The sequence below is a fragment of the Kogia breviceps genome, chromosome 4 (assembly GCF_026419965.1).
Source record: "Kogia breviceps isolate mKogBre1 chromosome 4, mKogBre1 haplotype 1, whole genome shotgun sequence".
Taxonomy (NCBI): Eukaryota; Metazoa; Chordata; class Mammalia; order Artiodactyla; family Physeteridae; genus Kogia; species Kogia breviceps.
Genome location: NC_081313.1, coordinates 90,389,675 through 90,414,978, shown reverse-complemented (window position 1 = coordinate 90,414,978; position 25,304 = coordinate 90,389,675). Strand labels below are relative to the sequence as shown.

Below are 25,304 nucleotides of genomic sequence, written 5' to 3'. Positions count from 1 at the left end.
TTAATACAAAATAATCAATATGCCAACACAGCATAGTTTGGGAGGACATATTCTGAACACCTACACCACCAGCCTTAGTAGTTCTCTAGCATCAGTAAGAGAAAATTAGTGATTTTATTTCAACATTTTATTTAACCTTTTCATATTACATAATTTACTGAAAACAAAGTACCAGTGAGACAAAAAGTTAAAAAAAGTAAGAAAATACAACACACCTCTTCTAGCTGAGGTAATATTGTATAAAATTCATTGTCAAATCACAAGTTTTTGTTACTCTGTTATACAACTTGGTAGCATATCAGTGATAATCAGTGACTCAAAAGAAAGACATTATATATCCAGTTTATATGAGAGAGAGAGAAGGAAAGGGAGAGAAATGTATAACTACTTGAAAGAGAAGAGGAACCAGAAATGCCGAAGTTAAGTATCACTTAAATTCTGGTGCAATGTGAGTTGTTACCATGGGGATTTTCTTTGCTTATATATTATTAAAAATAATTAATTCAAACCTGGCTATCTTTTCAAGTACTCCCAGTATGCAAACTGAGGGTAAACATCCTCCACAATCTCATTTGAAAAAAAACAAAAAGCCATGTGTTTTCTTTTATTTTCTGAGCATATGCATGAATACACGGAAATACTGAAGTGTTTGTGCCTAGTCAGTAAGTGAATGCTTTGTGGGGTTATAACAAACACAGTGCTGAAAAGACAGCTGTGAGCAGGCAAGCACATATGCAAAATGAGCAAGACCTCTTGCCTCTCAGTTTTACTTCTGAAAACACTGGCTATCAAACTCCACAATCCATAACCATTTTGAAATTAGTTTGTTTTTTACTATTTCATAATTATAACATCTAGTGCTGGAGTTTGGAGGCTTAAACTATGTAAACTTAGAGATTATTTTTCTGGAAACCATAAAATAAAGAGTCTCTCGAAGGAAAGGGATTTATAAACAGATTTAGTAAATCAATTCATAAATTCACTTAACATAGTAAGTTAATATTTACCAGGTATTTCAGTTTTTAATTCCATTGCTTTCAGACTATTTGACTCAAGTTAAGAAACCCAACAATGTAAGGCAAGCATATCATACTTCAGCTCCATGGCCAAAATCTAGCTTATGTAAGTGGATCATTGGGACTGTTGGAACATTTTAATAGACTCTTACTCATGATACTATTAATCATACTGAATTAAAAATGTTATTCTAAGCTATTATCATCTTAAGAAATATAGGGCTTCCCTGGTGGTGCAGTGGTTGAGAATCCGCCTGCCGATGCAGGGGACACGGGCTCATGCCCCGGTCCGGGAAGATCCCACATGCCGCGGAGCGGCTGGGCCCGTGAGCCATGGCCGCTGAGCCTGCGCATCCGGAGCCTGTGTTCTGCAACGGGAGAGGCCACAACAGGGATAGGCCAGCTTACCGCACACACACAAAAAGAAATATAGCCCATAGGTATTTGGTTTTGGCACCTATATGCTAAAGAAATAGAGCAATTTTAAAAGGGAAAGAGCATGTCTAATGTTTATTTTGCTTATTCCTTTCTAAATTAAGTTGAACATATTTGGCTGGCATTTAAGTGCTTGAATTTTAAGGATTTTTATATTTCAACTAATTTGGAGGGGTACTAAAAAAATTAGTACTTTACTTGCCGCCTTTCAATTTTAGGGTTTTTTTTGAATTCTATTTTTTTTTTATACAGCAGGTTCTTTAGTTATCTATTTTATACATACTAGTGTATACTTGTCAATCCCAATCTCCCAATCAATTTTAGTTTTAATATTAATTTGTATTCTTTCTCCAAAGAGACAGAAAATAAGACCAACCTACTTGTATGTGGTTCAGCCTATCAGTCTTGTAAATGATTCCACGAGACAGATTTATATAACTGAACCTTCATAACTTTCATAAAATAATCTTGAAATATCTAGTAATTAGCTAAAGGATCCCAGATTTTCACTAGTAGATAACTTGATTCCACTCAGATTCTGTTCTTCTAGAAATTTTCTGAAACTTGAAATTTTCAGAAGTTTACTCTTGTCTGAAACTATCTTCTTTGATTATGATAAAAATGAAAGGTTTTCAGGAAGTTGGACATATTATAAACATCTAAAAATTTACTTATTAATTCAAAAGCAATGAGAACAATTTAAATGCTATAAACTGGACAAGGTAAACCATAATCTGAACGAGTACAACTTGTGTTTAATTTTATTTTCTCCCTCATGGTGGAATGGAAAAATGGTAAACTTACATGTTTTAGTCATTTAAAAAACCCCACACATACACAAGATAGTAGACAGAGTTGCCACAAATGTATTGTTTCACACTTTTTGGATGACATTTTTTGGTTCCAACATTATTAATCACAAAAAGTAACCATTTTGCTGACATTTAGTAAGTAAAATCGATCTCAGTAAAATAGAACCTGCATTCTAGGTTGGACAACATTAGTGCAAAGTCACTGTACTTCAGTGTGCTAAATGTTCCTAGTAAAACTGATCATTCACATGAGGAAATGAAACTTTAAAACATTTAATGATGGATTAATCAAATGCATATCATTTTACTATATGAAGAGCCTCACCCACCAAATTCAATTTAGGAACAGACAATTTTTTTTTAATTAAACTGATGACCAACTTTTTTGCTTATTATTTGTTGAAATTTACTTCTTTTAATCACCCATAAAAAGCAAGGACAAACTTCCTTTAAGGTTTCTATTTTTCATCAGTATTCATCCAAACAAGTTTCAATAAAAGGTGATAAGGATAAACCTGTGTTTCCCTTTATGTATATCTAGTTTGGAGAATGAAACTATGAACAAAAACTAAAAGAAAATAAAAATTGAAGCCATCATTTAATGATGGCTATATGGAAGGCAAGAGGCACAAATTCCCAGGTGAATTTTAATCGTGTCTCCTCTAAGTCAAGTCATTCAGAAACGAATGGCAAGTGATACTCACTTTAGTACACAATTTGTAAATGTGGAAGCAGGAATAGTTGTCATGATTATTTTATATTCTATCTCTGTTAAGAGTGGCTCTAAAAACAGTCTGATGATTCATAAGGCTAGATAAGCAAATCAAACTTTATAAACACATGACAAATTCTAAGTTGCTAGCACTGAAATGGTGGGGTTTGCTTATGGACAAGTAAGCTGTTTGCCTTAAATCTTTGGGGTACCTTGGCTTTTAATGTTTTGTTCTGATATTCAAGCAGAAAATACATAACTGCATTTTATATAGTAAGCTGATCTAAGAGTGGAAAATTTGTAGGGATGAAGGAAATTCCAAGTTATATGTATGCATATAAGTGGCTTTATATAATAAATGTACAGCCATTAAAGTTATACAGGGACAGTGCAATTTAAAACTCTCAGCTCCTGTTTACAGATTGCCAAATCTAATCCTTCTTGTCCGTGTTCCTGATAACATAACTTATTTGCTTAAAGGTAAACTATGACCTCCTGCTACTATACACTGTATTAAGAATGACATACCAATATCAATCTAGAAGGTGAACTAAACATGTAATAAACATTAAAGTCACATGAAATAAATTCAGCTCTGTGAAATTTTGTTTTCAGTTTGCTGACAAAATTTTGCTTCTTCCCGAGATCATTTTTAGTTCAGCATTAGTGCTACACTAACTAGAATTTAATTCATGAGTGTCTTTATTCAGTTTTCAAATTTGGAATACCTTGAATCCAAAATATATGCCAATAACCTTTTTAAAAAGTGAAGAGTCAATATAATCAGAATGGACTTTTTCTACCATTTCACTTTCTAATCCATTTCCCAACAATGGTATTTCACTCTTATCCCTCATAATTTCATAACGAAGTATCCAGATGATGTCTTTCAGACTAACCAGGAATCTAAATCTCAAACACTATTTTGAAGAAGTGTAGAGTAAATAATCTTGGTAATCTGTAAAACAGCTGCGTGCAGCGTGTACTGTATCACAACAGCACCAAACCCTTTATAAAAACCAAGCATTCCTTCTTCCTGCCTTATGGTATTGATACAGTCTCTCATTCCCTCATACTGTGTATTAATTGGAAGCACTTCATAGCCAAGGTCTGTATTGTCAATTATTGTGCGTGTTCCTTGAATGTGAAGGCGGTGCAAAACTGTTTCCAATGGGTAAAGTATAACATCAGAGCAAAGACTGGCAGCAAAGTTAGCAATAAGCTCTGGAAAATAAGCATCCAACATACTCTGCACCGGGCTAGTGCTCTCAGCTAGGTGGCTATTGTAAGTCTTTCTCTTTAGAATTAGCAGGACAATCTTCTGAATGACTGAGCTGATGATGTAATGAAGAACCCCATGCAGCACCGTAGGGAATATCAAGGAAAGAAGCGGAAGTAGTCGTTTGCTGTGAGGCACTCCCAAGCCTATCACTCTTCCAATTCCTTCTTTAATACATTCCAAAATTCCAGTATTGTCTCGAATTATCTCACTCTGAAATGAAAATGATGAAATGAGTAAAAGTTAACACCTGCTTATTCTGCCACAAAGAAGGATTCTTTCTAGGTCCCTTTTAAATCCTAATTTTCTGACTAAAGAGGAAAAACATCAATGGTTTGCAAACTTCAAATGTTATCTAGGCATTAGATTCTTTTTTCAAATAAAATTTCACAAAACAGATAGCAGTGAAGCTGGGAGCTATTCTTATTGGGGGAGGGAAACAGGGGAAGAGATGTGGAGGGTGACACACCTGGTTTCCCCACCCTCAAGAACCTCCTTAGGACACATTTTGAAAAGCAACAAATATTGTACATGACATTGAAGAGGTAGCACAGTGCTTGGAGTTCTTAAGCATTGCTTTAAAACCCGCCTCCATTATGTACTTACTGGTCACGTGACCATGGGCAACTTACTTAACTTCTCCTAAGAGTCAGTTTAATGTTCTATAAAAATGGAATTAGGCCTACCTACCTTTTATGCACAGAGTTGCTGGGAGCATTAAATGAAAAAAGGTCTGGTACCCAGAATACACTCAATAAACATGAGTCATTATCATCTGCATTGTCTCTGCTGTTTTACAATTATGGGGATACATATAAGGAAGTTTGTGATACTGGTTACAGAGGCACGGACAGGCAGAAAAGGAACAACTAAGAGGCCAATTTGGCTGCAGCAATGACTGAAGAAGAGAACAGCAAAAAATGAAGTTAAAAAGGTAGTCAGGGGCCATACCATGCCACTGTGCAGACCTTGGCCTCCAGTCAGATGGGAAGTGACTAGTTGGTTTTAAGCATAAGATGGGTAAGATACAATTTATGTTATACTGGCTGTTCTGTAGAGGAGAATGAGAGCAGAGGCTGAGAAACCAGTTAAAGATATGATGGTGGATTGGATTAGCAGGTTGCAAAGGAAATAAAATGCTGCAACTGTGCTTTTATCCTAAAATTATAGCCAATAGGAATTACTGGTAGATTTGATTTGGGGTGTGAAAAAGAGAAGACAAGGATGACCTCAAAGCTGTTGGCCAGAGGAAGTGGAGGAATAGCAGTCCCTTTTACTGAGTTGGACAATATTCCTGCAGTAGCAATTTGGGGGAGATCAAGAATTCAGAAATGTTAAGTCTAAGGTGTAAACTCCAAGTGGAGTGTATAATCTAGACTATAAGGAAAAGGTCTGAGCTGCATGTACAAATGTGAGAGTTTACAGTGAAGAGAACATATTTAAAACCATGAGACTAAAATGAGCTCACCTAACCTAATCCATTTACCTGCCTCTGGCCCCCTTCCCACTCCAGTCTATTTTTAATACAGCAGCCAAATAGATCCGATTAAAGACGTAAGTTAGATCATGTCACTCTTCGCTCAAACCTACCAAAGACTTTCCATCTCCCTCAAAGTAAAGCCAAATTATTACAGTGATCTTCAGTGTCCTGTGTGATCTCTCTCCCTCTTACCTCTCAGACCTCATCTCCTCTTATTCTCCCTTCCTTAGTCAGCTTCAACTGTATTGGCCTTCTTTTTGCTCCTCAAACACATAAGATATAATCCTACCTCAGGGCCTTTGCACTTGCTTTCCCTCTGCTTAGAATGTTCTTCTCCCAAATATCCATGTAGTTCTTATGTTCAGACCTTTACTCAAATGACTTTTGCTTCTGAGAACTTTCCTGATCTTAAAAAAATAGTACCATCCCTTGCTACCCATTACACATCTTATTTAATTTCCTTGTTTTATTTTTTAGCACTTAGCACCATGAAGTATCCTTTTGTTTTTCTTGTTTATGTCCATCTTCCCCACAGGAATGTAAATGCCATGAGGGCAGAAAGTTTTTATTTGCTATGTTATCCCCAGGGTCTATAACAGTGCCTGATATAGGTTAGCACTCAATAAATGAATTTAATTCATTTATTTAAAATTTTAAATTTTAAAATGAGCTTTAAAAAAAAATTAGCAGTTAAGAAAGATTAGCTGAAAGGTACATCAGTAAAAACCTTGATTTTTTTTTTTTTATTTTATTATTTATTTATTTATTTTTGCGGTATGTGGGCCTCTCACTGTTGTGGCCTCTCCCGTTGCGGAGCACAGGCTCCGGATGCGCAGGCTCAGCGGCCATGGCTCACGGGCCCAGCCGCTCCGCGGCACGTGGGATCTTCCCAGACCGGGGCACGAACCCGTGTCCCCTGCATCAGCAGGCGTATTCTCAACCACTGCGCCACCAGGGAAGCCCCCAAAACCTTGATTTAATACTATGCTGAGAAGTCTGAAATTGATCTTAGAGAATATGAGTCAATGTGGATCCTTAATCAGCAAAAGGATATAAGCACTGCAACTTAAGACTAATCTTGCATGAATATGTAGAATGGACTTTAAAATGCAGGAAACAGAACAAAGATTCTTAGTAAAGACAACAGATCACTAGGAAGTTCATATTGAAGAATGGTGGTGTTCTTTAGGGGATCTATATATAAATGTGTATTTTTCAAGGGAAAGACTGTTCTCAAAGAGATCTGAGCTCCCCAGATAGGCAAAAAACCCACTGAACACGGTAGGGAGCAAGAAGCTGATGTAACAAGAAGGAAAGAGAATGGTGGCCTATCGGTGGGGAGGAGCAGACAATCTCAGATACTCCCTGAAGTTAGAACTGAGAAGGCATGATGGCTGATTGGTTACGAAGGATGAATGAAGTATGAAAATCAAGACTTTCGTAATTTTTAGATTCATATAAAGGTGAAAGTTAAAAGGATTCATGCAAGTAAATAAGTTCTCCAGGACAGTGAATATGGGATACAAAGCAGAGAGGGTCAAGGATTGTGCCTTGGAGCTACAGGAGAAGAGATGGTAAGAGGTTACTAAATGAAAAGGAGGATGTTCAAGAGAGTAGAAATTGAAGGGAAAAAAAGAGAACTAGAAAATCAGGCAAAAGGAGTCAAAAGGAGGCGGTCAGCAGGTGGAACCTGGGGCAGAAAGGAACAGGGCATTTCGGTTAAAAAAACAAAACAAAATGAACATATAGTGAGCTGGGCACTTTAATAAATAATTCACTTAATTTTTATAATTCAGTTAATAAAATACTATTCCCATTTTATATATGAGAAAATTAAGATTTAAAAAAGGTTAGGACATCTGCTTAAAGTCACAGGTCTAATTTAAGTAGAGAAATGTGAGTGATATGGGTCTGCACAAAGCTAAAACTTGTTTTCCCCCAATATATCACGCTGTTTCGTTGTTTTTCCTTAAATAATTATCTTCCTGCTATTTTTCCCCTTATCTGTAAAGTGAGGCTATATCATAAAGTAATAATTCTGTAAACTGCAGCCCCATACAAAGGTTATATCCTTTCACATTGCCAAATGCAAGGGGATAGGAGACAATATTTGGGTAGCAAGATGTTAACTTCAGTTAATAATTCTAAAAAATAAACACATAAAAAATCAACAATAGGTTCTGCCCCCAACCCACCCCCAACTGAATCTCTGCCCTGGGGTTTGAAGGCAAGCAGGTAAATGTGAAACACATAAAGGACTTCCTTCCTCAATTTGTGCCATGCTCCACTGCACTGTGTAGTGAAGCGAGAAAGGTCTGTGATGGTTCTGGAGTTCCTTCACCATTTGGTTCAATTTGTGTTGTAATAAGTCAATGTTTCTAAAGTTGTGCAGGCAGATGGGGTCATTACGAGTTTATGCATGAATAAAGTTTTATCTGCCTTTAAAAAAAAAACCAACAACGATATGGCCAGAGAAACAATGAAGTGGAAAAGAGTAATTAGAAAAGGAAAGGCTGATCCAGTGAGGTTTTATAGAGAGGAAACTCATAAGCACTGATTATGACAAAGAAAAAAATATGCTAGAGAATGATGCTGGAGACAGAAGACATGTGGTAGACAGTTAGTTGGATTTTGTGTACAGGGTAAAGTTAAGCTAGCTCTTTTACAGTTTTAAATGCAGGAACGGTATGTGAGAAAGTACATTAATTCAATGTACTTGAAGTGCCACCATGTGGTTAGAAATAGTGAAACAATTTAAAATGCTAGCAGGAGATTGCTTTTGCTTGTAGTATATATTAAACACCATAGCATCAAATGTTCCTTAAAAGGCATATTTAAAAAGAATGCTGTTAGTAAACTACCTATGGGGACTACCTTCTCACTGTTAGGATGATTATCCATCATGTTTTATGTTCAGGTAATTCGTAATTTATTGTCTGATAAGCCACAACTATTTGAGTTATTAAAAAGTTGGAGAAAAAAACAAAACCAAAAAACAACCCTATAGATTTTTTTGTATTCAGAGCAGGTCATAGGCTGGTTTCTGAGATATCTGAATGAAGAGTACAGCTGCCTGTGTAAGGGATAAAAATAATTAAAAGTGTGAAGTAAATCTGCAAAGGAAACAGACACACCAGCAATGTGCCTAGTACATAATCTTTGATATATGTATGGTATCTGAAAAAAAATATTTTTTAGAAGGATACTGTCTTAAATTTTTCTGTTATACTATCAGACATACACAATATACTGAATATTCCAAAAACATTTTTAATTTAAAAATGACAGGAAAAAATAGCTCACCTGTACTGTTTCGATTAGACTTGCTGAATAAAAAGGCATTGCCACTATATAAGTTAGGCTGTAGAAATTAAAACAAACTTATCAGTATACTGAAACAAGATGCTTACAATAAATTTTTTAATATCTACATTAATACATCAACATAATTTATATTCAAGCTTGAATAATATCTTCAAGGTTTTTAACTATTAATACCTATAGCCTAAAGATACTTCAGAGACCTGTAACATAAGATGCTTTACTCAACAATTAGAGATGAAAAATTAAGTACTAATAATAACACAGTGACAGCCTGTAAAGAAAATTATTTTAAATCAGTAAAATGTAGGCTTGTTTATGATTCACTGTTTGGATGTCTACCTGCACATAGCTAATGTAGCCTGTAAATCTGATACCTAAAATTTAGGTTGAGGGATCCATTCCATTGCTTGCCTTTTTAGTAATATCTGAACAAGGCTACTGTTCTGCTATTGTCCCATCTATTATCATTATCCATTCCCAGATTTCCCACCCAGCAGAGCTAAGCCAGTCTTTCATGGTAAGTGAAGTCCCTTTTTATTATTAAAAAACAATATTGTACAGCTTTGCAAAGTTGCCTCCTATTGCCACTATTTAGACATTGTAATATTACAACTTTGCAAGCCTGCAAAATATAGTTATTTAAAATAATGTCAAGGTGGGACTTACCTAACCCTATGGGCCAGGTCCTGGCAAGTAGTGGTTTTCAAGGTGAATGGAACATCACTAAGTAATAATGTGCTGGAATGTCCCACAGAGGGAGCCAGCAAGCTGGGGGATTTCCAATTCCCAATCTTCAAAAAAAATTAAAAAGTGAAGAGTAAAATTCTAATCTATAAAAATGGTCAGTGTTGTAAAGTCACTAAGTGCCTTTAGGACTATGTTTTAATGACACTAAGGTTTTGAGTTTACTCATCACCATACAAATAAATTTGTACGCCTGCTTACTAAGAGAATAATGATAATAATAATAAGAGTAATAATTTTCCTGGCAATTCAGGTTTAACAAGTTGAAGATCTTTGCTAACTTCCTAAGAACACAAAGAAAAATTAGGTTGTGATTTTAGCCTTTCAAATTAGAAGGGTTATTTAAAAGATAACATATATTTCAGGATTTTATTCCTAAACTCTATGTTACTTTTCTGATTAAGTTCTAGTCCCACAAATATTTCATTGCTCTACTTTCCTTCACTTTGTTTATTTAATAAGCTTTTTTTCAGATCTAACACTATAAAAATGGATGTAAATTTCAATATAAATGCTGCTTTTGATACTTACGATTTCAGTAGAAGGTGTTCTCCTATTTGTTTAGGATTCCATTTATGTGAGATCTCCCTAAAAAATAAATAAAATAAAAGCCATGTTTTTTAAAACATCTTGAATTAGCTTAAGCTTTAAAAAAGTAATCGGTTTTTAATTTTTTTTAATCTGTAGGAGAAATATAGTCTCATGATGAACATTTTCCTTTTTGGGACCCATCAAACAATTACAGTGGGTTGAAAAGAGAAAAGACATAGAAGGTCTTTCTGTATGTGCTGACAGAAGGGGATGACAGAGGAGGAAGAGTTATAACTGATTATAAAAATGAACATGAGACATTAGATAAGATACAAAAATGATAGACTGAGGAAAACAATGGACAGGGAAGAGAAAGGGAAACAATAAAATAGGATAAAGGAATAAAAAAAGCTTTAAAATGTATGTAAGAATAAGAATTAGAAAACAAAACAAAATTAAGTAACTGTAATGCAGAATGACACATACATCTGTATAGCCCCTAATTTTCAAAGTGCCTTTACTTATTAAGATGACATTACTTTTGTGACCTTTATTATATTCTATTATCTTTTTCAGCTCCTACTATATGTCAGGCATTGTGCAAAGCACTCTGCATAAATTACTTCTAACCCTCACAATGAACCTATAACCCCCAATTTCACAGATGAGGAAATCGGCTCAGAGATGGTTCATAACTTAACCAAAGACATGCAACTAGTTAGCAGTGCAACCGGGTCTAAACCCTGGTCCGTATGACTTGAAGTCTATGCTATCTGCCTGTACTGCCTCTCATCTCATTTGATACAAGAAGGAATCCTGTGAGATAAGCAGAGCAGGTACTGTCTTATTTCTTTTACTTACGAGAAAAATAAAGCTCATAAAGATCACAGGGATATATTCAAAGGACAGAGGCAGAATGCCTGGTCTGGAACCAAGGTCTAGGACTGGGTGATTCCTACAATTTAGGTTACCTTTGGAAACCAGGAAAGAGAGAAGAAAAAGAAGAGAGGCAAGCTGAATGAAGAACAAAAAGGGAGAAAGTTAAATCAAGAGAAAAGTCAAAAAGGAGAAAAGAACATGGAAAATAAAAGGGAAAGTAAAAAGGAGGTGGTGGTGGGGGGAATGAAAAGGCAGACACAGGGGATAGAAGGGAGGGCAGGGGAGGGAGAAAGGCAGAGTAACAGAGAAAAGGAAAATGTAAAATAAAGGGGAGACTGGCTGCTACCTGCTCCCCTGATGACATTGGCACCCATGTACCACGGCCACAGCAGGAACCTGAGAAAAACATTTTCTATTTGAAATGAGTAAGTATGACAATCATAAGGAGACAAAGGAATATATTTTATACTAAAAAGGTAAAGGAAATTAATCACTGATAATGTAAGTGCTCTAAAAACAAATTCAGTACGCTTATGGCATGGGCGGTATATGAACTTTTCTACATATCTCTAGGACTGAAAGGTCTGCAGAGAAACTTTTAGACAACAGAACAACCATCTCTGATTCATATAAGACCTTAGAGAGTGTTCTGAGTCACATTCTGATTAAATTAATACCAGAATACTATATGAGGCCTGAACAACTATCGAAAAATACAGCTGGAATGACATTTAATGATTAAGATGAAAATTGTAAAAAAAAAGATTAGGCTACTTAACTTACTGACAGTGACTTTATGATTATAAAACAAAATATGCTAAACAAAATATTATAAACAAAATATGCTAAAAGTTTTGTAAATCTTCTGGGCACTGCTATTACTTTTACCCTTACTCGGAAAGGGTTACCACAGGTTATTATGGCATTAAGTTTGCACATTCCATTAACATTATGGATAGATGGGTGTGTGACTTGCATTTCTGTAAGGACTGGGCTACCTTTGCTTTGAATACTAATTACTGCTGCCAGTTCGTAAGATCATTAGGATTAAGGTAAAAAGAGTGAAAAAAGAAATTTAGAATCAAGTATTAAAAAAACCCTGAGACGCTCTTCCTGGTATCTGCTTTCTACTCCTTTATAAAATGTGTAAAACTTATTGCCACAGCTCTAGAAATTTAAATTAGCACATTTAAATGCTTCAGGAAAAAGGGTAGTGTAAAAATCTACTTGTGATTAAACCTTTTTATATTTCATCATCAAATACCAAAATATGTAAGTATATTTAACTCGCTATTTTCACAAGCAAAAACTGCCCTTCAAATGAGCAACAAAATTAAGTGAAGTGACTTGCTTTTTATCAGTTTTTCATTTGACAGACTAACACACATACTCCCATGCATAATCAATACACAAAAGCAATAGAATTTGTAAATAACGCTCTATTTATAGTCTTTACTTTCCATTGCCTCTTATTTTCCAGTGCTCAAACAACTGCCCTCTTAAAAAAAAAAAATCTTCTCTCAATCTAACCCAAGCCCCTCATCTTCCAGCTCCTTCTCTTCATCTCTCCTCTTCACAGAGGACTGTCTCAACTTGCTCTTTCCATGTCCTAGCTTCCCACTCACCTCTGAACCCATTCCAAATTGGCTTCTACCCTATTATTCTACGAAAACAGCTCTTGTCAAGGTCCCCATGACCTCCACATCACGAAATCAAACAGGCAGTTTTAAGGTTGTGCATTATTTGACCTTTCAGCAGCCAACATGCGCTTGTGTTCTTCCCTCCTTCTGGAAGCACTCCCTGCCCCTGTTTTCCTCCTCTCTTCTGGTCTCTACTTTTGACTCATTTGCAGGGGCATTATTCGTAACTCAGCAACCTATTCTGGAGCTCCTAAAGGCTCAAGCCCTGTTCTTTTCTTACTATATAAGTTACATTCCTTCCCCAGGCAATCTTGCCCAAGATGATGCTTCAGAACCTCCCAAATCTATTATCTTCAGTTTAGACTTCTCTCTGTGTCAAAATGAACTCGTCCAAAATCAAACTTATGACTTTTCTTTCTTACTCTTAGACTCTTTTACTGTTCCCTAATTGAGAACTTAATCAGAAAGGAAATCTACTGAATTGGAGAAAGAGTTCATTGTATTTAAAATGGAATGTGTTTAAAGTCAGTGAATTCAGAGGAGTCATTAGGAGAAAGAGACAACATGAGGAGAAAACAGTAAAACGGTACTGGTACAACTACAAATGTGAGATGAGTCAAACTAAGCTGGAGTTCAACTAAATGGATTCTGTGAGAGACTGAACTATACAGGTAGCCTTGGTTAGAGATGCTCCTTATGTTAATGATTTGAGAAATGCCACATGAAAGGAAAGGGTACTTCAGGGTAGAGCAACACAAAGTCTAACTCACTCCACCTGGGGGAAGGTTTTAGAAGGATTTAGGAGGGACCTGAACAGTAGATAAAGAAAGAGATCACAGATGATGATCCTGGGCTTTATACAATTTTTTAAAAAGTAATAAATACTGAGAAACCATAATGTGATCAGATCACAAATTCAGATGTGATCATAATCAGTATAAAAAAATATTGGTGAATCCAGACTGTCTCACCTTTTGTACCTAGTGATCACCGTGAACCTCAGTCTCGGAGATCCTAGAGCTCATCCTCCTCAAGTGGTAACTTCTGTGAAATGCTTTGGGTTTCTGCTTTAATACTGTGCCTGCTATGACTTAGTTTTCCCCCAAGAAAAGTCAAGCTTACCCAAATAAGTTAGAATTGAAAAAAATAAATGTTTACACTGTATGTCTGAGAATGGCTTTATTTGACATCTAGTTACACAAGCCAAAATCCTAGAAGTCATCCTTGACACCTTGTCTATCATCAACCAACTTTAATCCATCACCAAGTTCCATCAATTTTACCTAAATATATCTCAAAGTCATCCGTTTACATCCATCTCAAAAGATACCACCCTAGTCCTAGTTACCAAATTTCTCACCTAGATTGTGATAGCTTATGAACATGTATCCTTTTCTCTACTTTGCTCCTCCTGCAATCTTTTCATCTCCACTTACAATGACCCTTTAAAAACATAAATCTGATCATGTCATTGACTCCTGCTTAAAATTCCTCAATATTCTTAAAGTGGCCTACAAGGCCAAGCACAGATTGGCTTTTGCTCTCCATCCTGCTCTCTGAGCTCAAACCCTATGAGCCTTCCCTCAGTTACAGGAATTCTCCACATTCCCCCTGCCACACTGCCTCTGCACCAACTGGTCTGTGTCTCCTGAATGCCATTCAGATCTCAGCTTAAGTGTCATTTTATTAGGGACACTGTTCCTAACACTCTAATACTGTCACAGAACCATATTCTTTTATTTTAGAGAACAAGTCTCAGTTTGTAATTATTCATTCATTAGTGGGATTATTTTACTTAACATATGTCCCTTACACTAGATCCCAAGTTTCATGGTCACAGGTACCTTTTGTTTCTTCTCCTCACTGTATATCTGATTTCTAGCACAGAACCTAGCACACAGTAGGGACTCAGGAAGTATGAGCTAAATAAATAAATGAAGTAATGAGTGAGGTTTACCACAAAAGTTTAACCCAAGTAGAATACCACAAAGATAACCTTTTCTGTCTTCTTTAATAAGATTCAAAATGACCAAGAGACAATACATACCCATACAACTGATGTGTCTGTATGTCTACAGAGTAAGAAAGTTAGATAATAAAATTTAACAAAATTTTGTGCCTTCTCATTCCCATTTCTCTTTTCCTTTCCCTTCAACCTGAAGTTAAAGTTACTACTTCATCTCTGCTTTAGAGAAATGGTGTTACTTGCCTAAGGTCCCAGAACTAAAGAGTGGAATAGTCAGGACCATCAGTGTTCTGACTGCAAATACAGAATTCTTTACTCTTTGCCGTATAGAAATTACTGAATTTTGTTAAATTTTTATAGAATTTTGTGTTTGTGGGAGAACTTCAAGAACATTTGGTGACAAGTACTAAGTTTTGATATTACCCTGTGATATGAAAAATGATGGGGTGAATAAAGTTAGCCAAGGGCAGAAATTCAGATTTTTTTAAGTATGAGAGGAGAAACTTAGCTGACAAAACATTTTTTGTTTTCTCTGTAACACTCAGCAAAGCTGTGTTAAAGGAACTTCAAAGCTATGTGGTCCTCTGAAAGCAATCACACTGGCAAAAAGCCTGGTATCAGTCTCTTCTGCCTTTATTTCCTTCCCTACAAAGACTGATTCTCAGATTGAGATGCTAGTGGCTGCACCTTCAACTACCTCACACTTCCTTGTCAATCCAAAAAATTCACCCTGCCAGGGGCCAATTTTGGAATAACAAACCACTCGGTCTTTAACTCCATCCCTGGGATTTACTGTTGATACAGAAAATCACAGAGTCTTGCCAAATAGCACCTAAACAAATTTATGATCTCCAACATTATCTCTTAACATTATTTTCATGTATTCCTTGTAAGGTTCCCTTTCTGTTACTCATAGCTGTGACTGTCTCAAATGTCTATCATTGTTCTTATGCTCTATCTAAATCACCCCAGCACTCATCCTTCTTTCACCTGTATCCTGTTTCAGAGAGAAAATATACCCAGAAGCAAACATTCAAATTTCTCTACCCTCTCCCTCCAAAATAATCTACAATTCTGATTCTCCTCTCTTGGCTTGCAGGCCACCACTGTCCTACAGCTTACTGCTCTTGTTAATTTTTTTTTCTGAACATCTCTTACTACTCCCCTCTATTACCTATCACACACACACACACACACACACACACACACACACACACACACACACTTTTTTTTCTGATCATCTCTTACTACTCCCCTCTATTACCTCTCCTATCACACACACACACACACACACACACACACACACGCACGCACGCACTCACACATCGCCCAGGATTCTGTCCTTGTCCACTCTCTGTCATCTAGTCTACATGTCCTCCTTAGGGAAATTCACATATCCTAAAGCTTCAACTGTCACTTTTGTGCCATAACATTCAAAGTTATGCCTCCAGCTTCAAATTGTCTCTGAGACTCTGATCCACAGTTCCAACCACTACTAGGCATGTCCCCTTGGATGTCTTGCATGAATCTCAAACTGTATTTATTTATCCAAAAATATTTATTTATTTATTTGGCTTAATCAGGTCTTAGTTGGCAGCAGGTGGGATCTTTGTTGCAGTGCACGGGCATCTCTAGTTGTGGCGTGCGGGCTTCTCTCTAATTGTAATGCTCGGGCTCTAGTGCACGCAGGCTTGGTAGTTGCAGTACGCGGGCTCAGTTGCCCCGTGGCATGTGGGATCTTAGTTCCCCGACCAGGGATCGAACCCATGTCCCCTGCATTGGAAGGCGGATTCTTAACCACTGGACCACCAGGGAAGTCCCTCAAACTTCATTTATTGACAGTTACATTCCTTATCTTCTTTCCCACTCCAACTTACTCTTCTTTATGAATTCTCCAACTCAATTCCAATCTAGAAATCTGTCACTGCTGCTAATTCACTCTCCCATAATCCCATTCCCAATCTATCACCAATTATCTATTATACTTCAGAAATGTTTATCCAGCTCCTCCCTTCTGTTCTACTCCAGAGTTCAGACCCTTCTCCATCTGGCCTAGATTACTGTAACAGCTCTCTGTAAGTCTCTGTCTACAACACTCCATATTTAAAAATACACTGCCACTTGAGAAATCCTTGATCAAAGAACCCATATATTAAACAAAAAGAAACAATCCCCCTCTTAGATTCCCAACTCTATAGACAATGAAGCCTAAGTCACTTACAAAGGCAGAACCATGCTTTAGTCTAGCACCTCAGCCTCTTTTCATGTTATTCTACTCCACACATGCCCAATATTCTAAGCACAAGACTTCTTATCACCTGGATCTCCCAACTTCCATAAAATTGGACATGCTGTCACCTGTACTTGCTCTCCTTCTCTGCCACATTATTTCCTACTCATAATTCCAGATCTAGCTCAGATTTCAGGCTGTTAAAAAAATCTCTGCCAATAAATCCACACAACGTGTCCCCTGCACTCTGAAAGGGGTTTGTTTAATTACGGCACTAATCATGATGTACTAAAATTTGCCTACATATGTCTCCTTCACCAAACTAGCCACTTAAATAACAGAAATTGCTCACATACTCAGGTTTGTTCCTTAGTTGATAATTGTTGATATATAGCAGGAGGAGCTGAAAGAGCTCAATAGATATTAGACCAGGAAGCATTTTCTTTATCACATACTAATTCCATAAGATATAATTATCAGGTTCTTCTCTTAGCTACTTCAGGCAAGTTTTCAAATTCAAGGTATTTTTAGCAACTATTATATTTTGTCATATATTTAATATGAAGCTAATCTGAGAAAATGCCAAAAAGGTACCTCGGTAAAGGTGTGAATTCACTGATTATTCCCTCTGCTCCAAGTGTGACTCCCTGAACAATAAATGTACTTCCCATTCCTTTCCAAAGAGCCCTTGGTCCCTAAAATGAACAAAATTTATGGTTATTTCTGTTAATGCCTAAAAAAGAAACCAAACAAAGGTCTTAATAAAACTTGATATTGAATGTTTATTGATGTTTTCCAGTAAGGCATTATTCAAAAGGACATTTTAGTAAAGAACTACAACTAAAGTCAGTCCTATCATTATTTTAATATTTGTTGGGTGGCCTACATTTAGGTGAAGATAAACACTCCAATTAATTAAGTATCTCTAATATGGATTAAATACCCCTAATATTTAATTAATTTTGGCAAAGGTGTGAATTTACTGATTATTCAGTGATATCAAATAGATGTCATGATCATGTTGTTAGTTTTAGTATAAGAGTTACAATATCTTTAATAACTAAAAGGAATTATTGTTGCTTTAATTACTACTAAGGCAAAATGGCACATTACAAATAACTTTAATAGAATGTACAGACTAATTCTCACCTGAGTTTTGTTGAAGCTGTACATAATATTGATGACTGTAAATGGAGTGAGATGATAATGCCGAGCATGGTAATTAACCTGTAAAAAAGATATTTCATGATTATTTTGTTACTGCCTTGTTAAGAAATAAAAAGGCATGAAAGATACAGTGAGTCATAGCATAAATGAAAGTTCAATTCTAAAGTCAGCCTAAATTACACATAAGCAAAATTACTCTTGAAAGTGCTTTAAATAAAAGTACAGTACATGAGGTTATACAAATACAGCCCTGAAGACCAATGTGTGATATACATAGTAATGTAGAATATATAATAAAGAGGGCCTTGGTGTTTGATATTTATGTTTCCTTAAACACCAGATTTACATTCAGTGTGGCAAAATGCTCATGCCATTAACACAAAAGGAACCACAAACAACTCAGGGAACAGCAGATTCCTGTCTACCAATGGCAAGCAATAACAAGCTACAAACAACTGGTAAATTATGAAATCAGTATAGGGGGTCAGAACTAAAACTTATTAAGTGAAATAATAAAAAAGAAAGTATCAGAATGCATCATACATTCTGAAGGTATTATTTGCTAAAACATTTTTAAAAGTTACTCATATATAAGTATATACTGGATCACAGTGTGATATTGTCACAATGTAAAATATATGCCTGAAATTCACTGTTCTAGCGTACATAACACTGTTAGTGCTCTCTGTATGCTTACTTTTTGGTGCTAAGCATAAACAGCTTAATTTTTAACTATTTCTATCTTGTCTAACTCAATTTTCAAAGAAGATAAGTTATATTATAGGAGCTTTTGCCAGTGTGGTCCACTAGCCCTCAAGGGCCTCATTACCCTTTCAGGGGATTGACAAGTTCAAAATTATTTTCTTGATACTAAGGCATCATCTGCCTTTTTTTATTGTGTTGACATTTTCAGTAATACTGCAAAAGCAATGGTGGGTAAAATTACTCACTCCGTAGCATGAATGAAGGCAGTGGCACCAAACTATATTTTTGTACTTATTGTATTCTTTATCCGATTCACTTATAAAGAGGCAAAAGCCACTTTGCCTAAATAATGTCCTTGGTGAAGCAGTAAGACACATTTATTTTATAAAATGCTGACTCTTGAGTACACATCATCTTTCTCATTAATATTTTGTGTGTTGCATAATGAAAATGTCTGTCATAAGGAAAAGAACTTGTCCGATGGAGTTGTGAGCCTGAACTAACCACTTTTTTCATGGATCACCAATTTTTTCTGGAAAAACTAACAGAATATAGTTATTCACACTTGGGACAACATGTTTTTAAAACTGAACAAAGTGGACTTGTTGATTAAACAACAACAACAACAACAACACTATTTGTTGCCAATGATAAATTTGAGCTTACAAGCAAAAATTATAATTCTGGAAAACCTATATCCACTATCAAGATCATATGAAAACTGAAACACTTTTCTGGTGAGATTGGTAGCGATTTTAATGATGGTGGTCTTTTGATACTATAAAATCAAATGTCATAACATTTCAATGATCTATATAATTCAGTAAATCAATATTTTTCAATTAATCAATGCATGATGTAACAGAAGCATGCATGCTGAAAAAATCTATTCAACATGAAGTACAAATTAATAGATTTTAATGTAACAGGGTATAAAAAGTTAATTGACGTGGTTTCAGATTTCACATTGCAAATAACTTTTAAAAAGTTACCACTTATTGAGTTTTGGTGTAGTATCAAAGAAGAATATCTGCCAATTACCTCTTGTTTCTTTCAAAAACAAAGTGTTGCAACAAATTGACTATAGAAACAGATGTGAAAATCTGGCTGCCTTCTATTATGCCAGACATTAAAGATATTTTCAAAAAAGTAATAGTGATTTTTCATAAAAAGGCTATTTGTCAATATCTAATGAGTTTATTAATATTTTAGTGAATTAAACATATATATATATGTATGCATAAATCTTTCCAGTTTGGGGTTCTGAAAAGGCAAATATTGATAGATATAATCCATATAAACAATTGTTCTTTGGAGACCTCAATAATGTTTAGGACTTAAGAGCTTTCAAAGACCAAAAAGTTTGAGAACTGATATATTATAGATTTTGGTGCATGTCACATGGGATAATGGTTACATGGTCTCAGTCATTTATCTGAGGTCTGTACTTCAAATCAGGGTTAGGATTACTGTCTAGAAAATTATAGAAAGTACATTTACCTGACATTGGCGGCGTAGAACAATGCAGGGATGGGCCAGTACATTTTCTGTAAAAAGACTATAAAAGAATAATTTATAACATTTAATTTACAACACATATAAATCTGAATTTATTCTTGAAGAATCATGCATTACTTAAATTATGCATTTTTCTTAAAATTAAAAAAAAAGTTGTCAAATGTCTAGACATGTTTGCAAATCATTGTACCAATAACAAGGTTCAATATGAAAAAAACTAAAGCCAGATTCACAAACTGGTAAGCAAAAGCAACAACATATAATATTAATATGTACAGTATAAAGATGAAACTACATCTTGTATGCCTGATACGGAAAACTTCTTTCCTAGACAATTTAAATGCCCCTTTCCATTTCTTTCAGAGGATGTCCTATGAACAAAGTTCCTATCAGAAGAGCCATCTGCCCTATAAATTCTGTAAATTTTGGTTTTGATGTACTTTGCACTTAAGTTATATGGATTTTAATGGCCATGTAAGTAAAACCTAGATGCTATGTTGCTAAATATCTTGTTATAATTCTAATGTTTAGCAAAAAGGTTCAATGCACAATTACTTTTTTTTGGAAGAGGAGACAAGATTAGATTTTATTTTATTCTTTGGATAGACACATGAAACTTCTTACAATATTCCTTATAAAATTATTTTGTGTTTATAAAATTGAATGACTATTCTCTATCTTTAGTGGAAAAAAAATCAAGTTATCGATTTTAAATAATAATTTTTTCTGCAAAATATTTTTCAATGTTTTAACTACTGCTCTAAAGAAAGCAATACTAAGTACCTAACATAATAAATTACATTAAAGAAAGAACTTTAAATAAAAACTTGAATTAAAAATCTTTAGACAAAATTACCTTGCAAGTCCAATACCAAATCCAGCAAATCTATTCAGCTGTTCTAAAACAGAAGGAATAAGATTACTCATAACCATTATTTAGGTTTACTGTGAAAACAACAAAAAGTATTTTCTTTTTAACATGATATTCATTTAAACTCCATGTACCAAAATCAAATTCTGATAGGGGCCAGAGAGGCCATCTGAGGAAGCGAAGAGCTCTGTGGAGGCTTGTGGCAAGTTGCAAGGTGTAGACCTTCTAAAGGCCCAACTGCTTTTCAGCTCCAATCCATTGTTGCCACATGGGACTCTGAGTCCAAGGTTTCAAAGCTGTGATTTTTCTAAAGAGATATTCTCATTTTTATAGCATCTTCCAATCTTAAAATACTAGCAAGTATTTTAAAAAGCGTTAAAATGTTGTGTGGACCAAATCAAACACATTTGCAGGTAGACTCTAAGGGCTACCAGTTTTCAACTTCTGACTACAAATAATTTAAAATTTTTTCTAGAGAAGACTGATACTTTCACCAACTTTACCTCCCATGTTGTAAAATTCGTCCTTGACTGTTGCTGATGGAGAGCATTTATGTTAAGCCACTAGTTGCAAGCAAAAAAACCCATGAAAATTATTAAATTGAAAGAGCACTTAGGGTAACTGAAATGGGTAAATAAGGCTCTCTTCTCTACTTCCCCAAGTTTTAAATACTTTGATAGTAGCTGCTTAATTAGGTCTCAGTGATAGACTATTGCGTACATATGCACTATAGGTGATGGCATATCTATAGTCTTATTAGAAGAGTTTACAGCTGGAAAATTCCTATGCATATGTCAAAACAGAAAATAAAATCTTTTTCTCCTTAATTGAAAACTTAAAATCATAATGGTGAAATATCACAACCCCAAGAGACCACACATTAAATTTCATCTATAATACAATATTTACAAGGGATAATTTTTCTCTCATCTTCTTTTCTCTCTCCCCTCTCTTCTCCAATCCCTCCCTCTCATCTCTGCTCTTTTGAATGAAGTAATGCCCTCACTATTCCCTGACAGACAGAACAAGGTCACGTAAACAGTCTCTGGGGAAACCACTTGGTTCACCGTTGCCTTGAAAAACGTGCAAGGTAGAGAGAAGCTTCCTTTGTGCAATTAAGATACTTTCCTTCTTTCAGCTTTTCCCTTTTTGTGTGTACAGGTCATCTGCTAATATTAACAGAAAATACCACTGACATTTTCTGGAAGGTGTTAGGAAGGTTTACTATTGTTAACTGTGTAAGTCTCTCAGGCTTCTATCCTCTTTGCAAAGTTATTCACCAGCCTCTAAACTGCTGCAAAAAACCCCCACAAAACCCTGGTTCCTCCTCATTGTAACCATCAAAGCATACATTATGAAAAGATAAAAACATCAGCTTTACTGCCTAAGAAGGTAACTGTGTAGCAATCGTACATGCATTTTCAATCATTAATAACTTTCCAGCACTCCTTCTGGGACCTGTAGAAAAAAAAAAAAACTAGACAGAGTGAAAAAACTAATTGTATGACACTCAGTAAGTCACTGATCCTCCTCTATCTATCCTCACTGGATGACATTTGAAGTCTATTCCTCCCAGTAACCCAAATCAAATAAATATTACTGTATTTCCAAGTCGAAATCAAAGAAATGAGAATACAATTTATGTCTGGAAGATACATAATATTTAAGGATATAATCTATTATTCTAACAGTTTCAGGAGAATGGGAAGATGCAGGCATTATTTCCATTTTACGAATACAGCAGATGTTGACAATATCTAGATCATACAGTGTTGAAATTTTAAAAGTCTTCTGACATCCTACAGAGAATAATTATGTCTTGATTCCAAAGTCTTATCTTGAAAATCTCTTAGTGATTTTGACTTTTTAGTGGAGTTAAGTCAGAAAAAGCAAGCAGGAGGTGGGAAAATACAGGGGTAGTTTGGGGATCTAGAACAGATACAATTTCTATGAGTAAATGGAAAAAGGGAAGATACCCTTTTAGCCTACTGTGTGCCCCATACTGTACTAGGCATTACTCACACCTCATTTTTTTGACACTTACAAAACCCTGTGTTATTCTTCTACACACCTTAAAGATGAGAACACTAAGAAATCACAGAGGTTAAGAAAGTCTCTCAGCTTTTAAGAATGGTAGAGGCAGATTTGAGCCCAAGACTGCCTTTGCTGGAAATACTTCTCTTTCCTTCCACATTTCAAGGAAATACAGCTGTTGGTCAATTAGGTATTTTTCACATCTTTCCCAATAAACAGTAAACCATTTCCTTCTTTCTTGATTCAGTCATGGACTGTAATACGCCAAAACCCTCCGAAATCCTACCATGCAGACCACAGCTAAGGCAGTCGTCTTCTTTTGGAGGTGATCCCGGAGAAAATATTGGTGTGAAGAAGCGGGAGGAGGCCCGCTTCAGGGGCAGAGGACGAAAGGAGAGCAGAGGGTGTGGCGCGCGATAGGCCGGGAGGCCCGGGAGACGGGACCCTCCGCGCGGCTTCCGGGGTCTGCAGAACCCGTGCTGCGGCTCCCCACTCCACCCGCCCCTACAGTGCGCCCCAGGTCCCTCACCGCTGCTCTGCCCGGGCACGCCGCCGCCGGGAAAGGGTTCCTCCGCTGGGCCCTCGAGCGGGGTGGAGGGGGCGGGCACACCGTAGGGCGGGCTCTTCTCGCCCCAGTGCAGGTTGCGGCTACCCGGGATGTCTGGGGGAGTTGTTACCCAGTGGCTCAGGTCCGACGCGGAGCTGAAGGACCTTGCAGGGACAGCGCCGCCAAAGCCCTGCTCATCCCGGGCACCACTCCGATAGCCCAAGCCATCGAATCCGTCCGGGCGCCGCGGATGCATCGCAGACGGGGCAGGATGAGAAGAGCCCACCCGGAGCCCACCACCCCTGAGGCCACGGCGACCTCGGGCTACACAGCTTTTCCTCCTCCGCAGTCGCCGCCTCTGGGGAAATTCTGACAACCGGAAGTCACGTTACAAATCCGGAAGTTCAGGGAGCACGTGATGGTAGTCTCTTCCGGCGGCCATTAGCGACACGGTTGCTAAGGTGACGCGGCCGTAACTCTTAGAACTGTGGCCTTTAGTAGGGAGTGGGAAAATGACTGTGAGGTTAATGAAACACAGTACCGAGAGATGCTGTGAGGGAATTGGGGCAAGAGGTGCGGCCTGGATGAAAGGAGGTCGAATAAAGATGTTTCCTAGAGGGAGTTGACGCGGGTGGAGCTGACTCCAGAAATCGGATCTCAGCCAGAAATGCCCCGCCCCACACAAAGGCACCAAGTTATCTCTTTTATTTCTTCGCTGGGCTGGTGTCCCGCCTGCCACGAAGAAGCTATTAGAGGTTAGAGTTGCGGTATGTTCGTACATCTGGCTTTGCCTCCCGCACTTAGCGTTTTGGGTAAAATATATTGAGAGATCTGGTTCGGTTCAGTGAACCCAAAAGTACTGTGGACGGCTAGATCAAGCGTTAGAATAGAACGTCGCGGGAGAAAATCCTCCCCTTCCCCTCCCCTCCCCAATCCACCCCAAGAATATAAACTGTTCTCCGGGATTTAGGAATTAAGCATTTTGCTTTTCTGAGGCCACAAAACAACTATAAACAGTTTTCTGTAGCTTTTTCTTTTTTCTGCTGTATCTAAATCACTCAGGGTATTTAAATCCAAAGCGATACTGTTCAAAATCGAGACCCTAGTTAAAAAATTAAGAGGACTTCTGAAGAGAGTCTCCTACAACCTGTTTTCATCAGCTCCATGGGCTCTTCTGGCAGCATCTCTCTCCCTAGATCTGAACGAGCCTAACATGGCTTCTTCCTGTGTCCCTTCTGACCCATTGGATTCCCAAGATTCTGAGGGCTTTTGGAAGAGAACCCTGACGCACTATTCTGAATCTTCCAGAACCCAACCTTTTAAAAAAATGATTATCAACTTCTCCTTGAGTAGATTGACATTCTTACATTGAGTTGTAATGTGGCTTGGGCAAATGTATTGGGTCATTTCCTTA

General features: G+C 36.7%; 1 protein-coding gene across 2 annotated transcripts; it reads right to left on the bottom strand.

Annotated features, from left to right (window-relative positions):
* Window positions 1-2,294: 2,294 nt before the first annotated feature.
* On the bottom strand, window positions 2,295-24,296 carry SLC25A46 (solute carrier family 25 member 46). 2 transcript variants are annotated; one of them, XM_059060436.2, is made up of 8 exons: window positions 23,873-24,296; window positions 21,295-21,337; window positions 20,421-20,478; window positions 18,198-18,275; window positions 17,643-17,743; window positions 10,334-10,390; window positions 9,038-9,095; window positions 2,295-4,467 (listed from the first exon to the last, which is right to left on the bottom strand). In XM_059060436.2, the coding sequence occupies exons 1-8, from the start codon at window positions 24,144-24,146 to the stop codon at window positions 3,889-3,891; spliced, it is 1,248 nt and encodes a 415-aa protein (XP_058916419.1). In that variant the 5' UTR covers window positions 24,147-24,296; the 3' UTR covers window positions 2,295-3,888. The 2 variants fall into 2 exon arrangements, with proteins under 2 accessions (XP_058916419.1, XP_066887532.1); XM_067031431.1 differs by having other exon boundaries at window positions 23,630-24,295.
* Between the last annotated feature and the right edge of the window lie 1,008 nt (window positions 24,297-25,304).